This window comes from Setaria italica, chromosome VII (assembly GCF_000263155.2).
Source record: "Setaria italica strain Yugu1 chromosome VII, Setaria_italica_v2.0, whole genome shotgun sequence".
Taxonomy (NCBI): domain Eukaryota; kingdom Viridiplantae; phylum Streptophyta; class Magnoliopsida; order Poales; family Poaceae; genus Setaria; species Setaria italica.
Window position 1 is genome coordinate 14,886,276 of NC_028456.1, and position 2,131 is coordinate 14,888,406.

The 2,131-nt window shown below is 53.8% G+C and overlaps 1 protein-coding gene across 1 annotated transcript; it reads left to right on the top strand.

Moving 5' to 3' along the window:
• Positions 1-1,087: 1,087 nt before the first annotated feature.
• LOC101764679 lies at positions 1,088-1,537 on the top strand. Its single transcript, XM_004977823.1, has one exon. The coding sequence runs from the start codon at positions 1,088-1,090 to the stop codon at positions 1,535-1,537; it is 450 nt and encodes a 149-aa protein (XP_004977880.1).
• Positions 1,538-2,131: the final 594 nt, after the last annotated feature.

The window sequence follows — 2,131 nt, forward strand, 5'->3', positions numbered from 1 at the left end:
AGGCGGCCAGGCGTCGGGACGGGGCGGCCCAGGTGGCCGGGGCCGGTCGGCGGGCGCGCGGCCCGAGAGGGGGCGCCGGGCGGCGCGAGTCCCGGGAGGGCCAGGCGGGATGGCGTCAGTGGGGGTGGGTGCGGTGGAGTTAAGGCGTTGGGGCCGGACGTGCGGCACCAGGAAGAAGAAGGAGGAGGAGAGAGAAGAAGGAAGGAGGAAGAAGAAAGAAGAAGGAGGAAGAAAGGAAGAAGGAAAAGAAAAAGAAAAGGGGAGGGAAAAAGTGAAAGAAAAAGAGAGGGACCGGCGGCGATCGCGGCACGCGGTCAGAGCACGCGCGCGGCGTCTGGCGACGGCACGCGGCGAAAATAATACGAGCATGGATAAAAAAAGGTAGGGGTCGGCATGGGTGCCGGGACGGCGAAATCGCCGGGGGGGATTCTCGATTTCCGGGAGCTCAGCGGTAAAAAGATTTTGAAATCGATTTTTTTAACGGATGGTTTTAGTTGGCGATTTCTGCGGATGTTACAGTCAGGCCCTCAACGACTCCAAGATTCGTTACAAACAGGTTTAGAAATTTCTCTACGCAGTTCTGATCTTGTCAAGAAAGCTGCGCCATTACTTCTAGGTGCACAAGATCCGAGTGGTATCCTTGAACCCCATTGGCAAAATTCTCCACAACAGGGATGTTAACGACTAAGTTGTCAAGTGGTCCATGGAGCTCGACGAGTTCGACCTTGATTTGTGCCCGCGTCATGCAATCAAGTCGCAGATCCTGGCTGACTTCATGGCTAAGTGGACAGAGATCCAAAAGCTACCCTCCCTGGAGAGGCCAGAACACTGGACTATGTACTTTGATGGCACCCTCAATCTCGGGGGAGCCGGTGCGAGGGTCCTATTCATATCCCCCTAAAGCGAGCAGCTCAAGTATGTGTTCCATATTCACTACAAGGCCGCCAACAACGGTGCCAAGTATGAAGCTCTCATCCATGGCCTCTGCATCGCCGTTTCCCTCGGGATCAAGCGCATCCTTGCGTGTGGTAACTCCAAGGTTGTCATCAAGCAAGTCAACAAGAACTGGGACTGCACCAAGGGGTCCATGGATGCTTACTGCGCAGAAATCCGTAAACTTAAGGCCCACTTTGATGGTCTTGAGTTCCACCATGTCCCTAGGGAGCACAATGTTCCCGCCGATGTCTTGTCAAAGCTCGGCTTCAAGCGTGCACTCGGCTCCAAGCGTGCGCTGGTTCCAGTTGGCGTCTTCGTACAAGATTTCCGGAAACCATCCATCAAGGTTCTGGACCAGGACCAGGTCAACAACAGCACTAAGGCCCTAGCCGTCCCAACTCCTACTGATGTCCTGATGATTGAGGCAGAAGACAACTGGTACACCCCGTTCATAGCCTTGATCACCGACCAGATGGTGCTAGAGGACAAGATAGAACATGAAAAATTAGGTCGACAAAGTGCAAACTATGTCGTCATTAGCAAGGAGCTCTACAAAAAGACCGCATCCATAGGCATCTTGATGAAGTGCATTTTGCACTGAGGGCATCGACCTCCTCCACGAGATCCACTCGGGGACATGCGGGAACCACGCCGCCTCGGGCACCTTGGTCGGCAAGGACTTTCGCTCTGGTTTCTACTGGCCAACGGTGGTTGCTGATGCAAAGGAACTCGTCCAAAGGTGCAAAGGGTGCCAATTCTTCTCCAAGTAGCAACATCTACCAGCCCAAGACCTGCGCACCATCCTACCATCCTGGCCCTTCGCGTACTTGGGGCTGGACATGGTCGGACCCTTCAAGATCGCTCCGGGTAGCTACACCCACATTTTTGTGGCAGTTGATAAATTCACCAAGTGGATTGAGGTGAAGGCTATCACCAGCATTGAGTCAGCTAAAGCTGCTCAGTTAATGGAAGAAATCACACACCACTTTGGAGTGCCAAACAAGATTATCACCGACCTTGTCAAGTAGTTCACAGGCTCTGAGTTCTAGGAGTTCTGCCAAGACAACCTCATCGATGTGTACTACTCCTCGGTTGCGCACCCGTGCTGCAACGGTCAGGTCAAACATGTGAATGGGATGGTCCGCTAGTCCCTCAAGTCTGTCATCTTCAACGACGTGTGCAAGTACGCCACCAA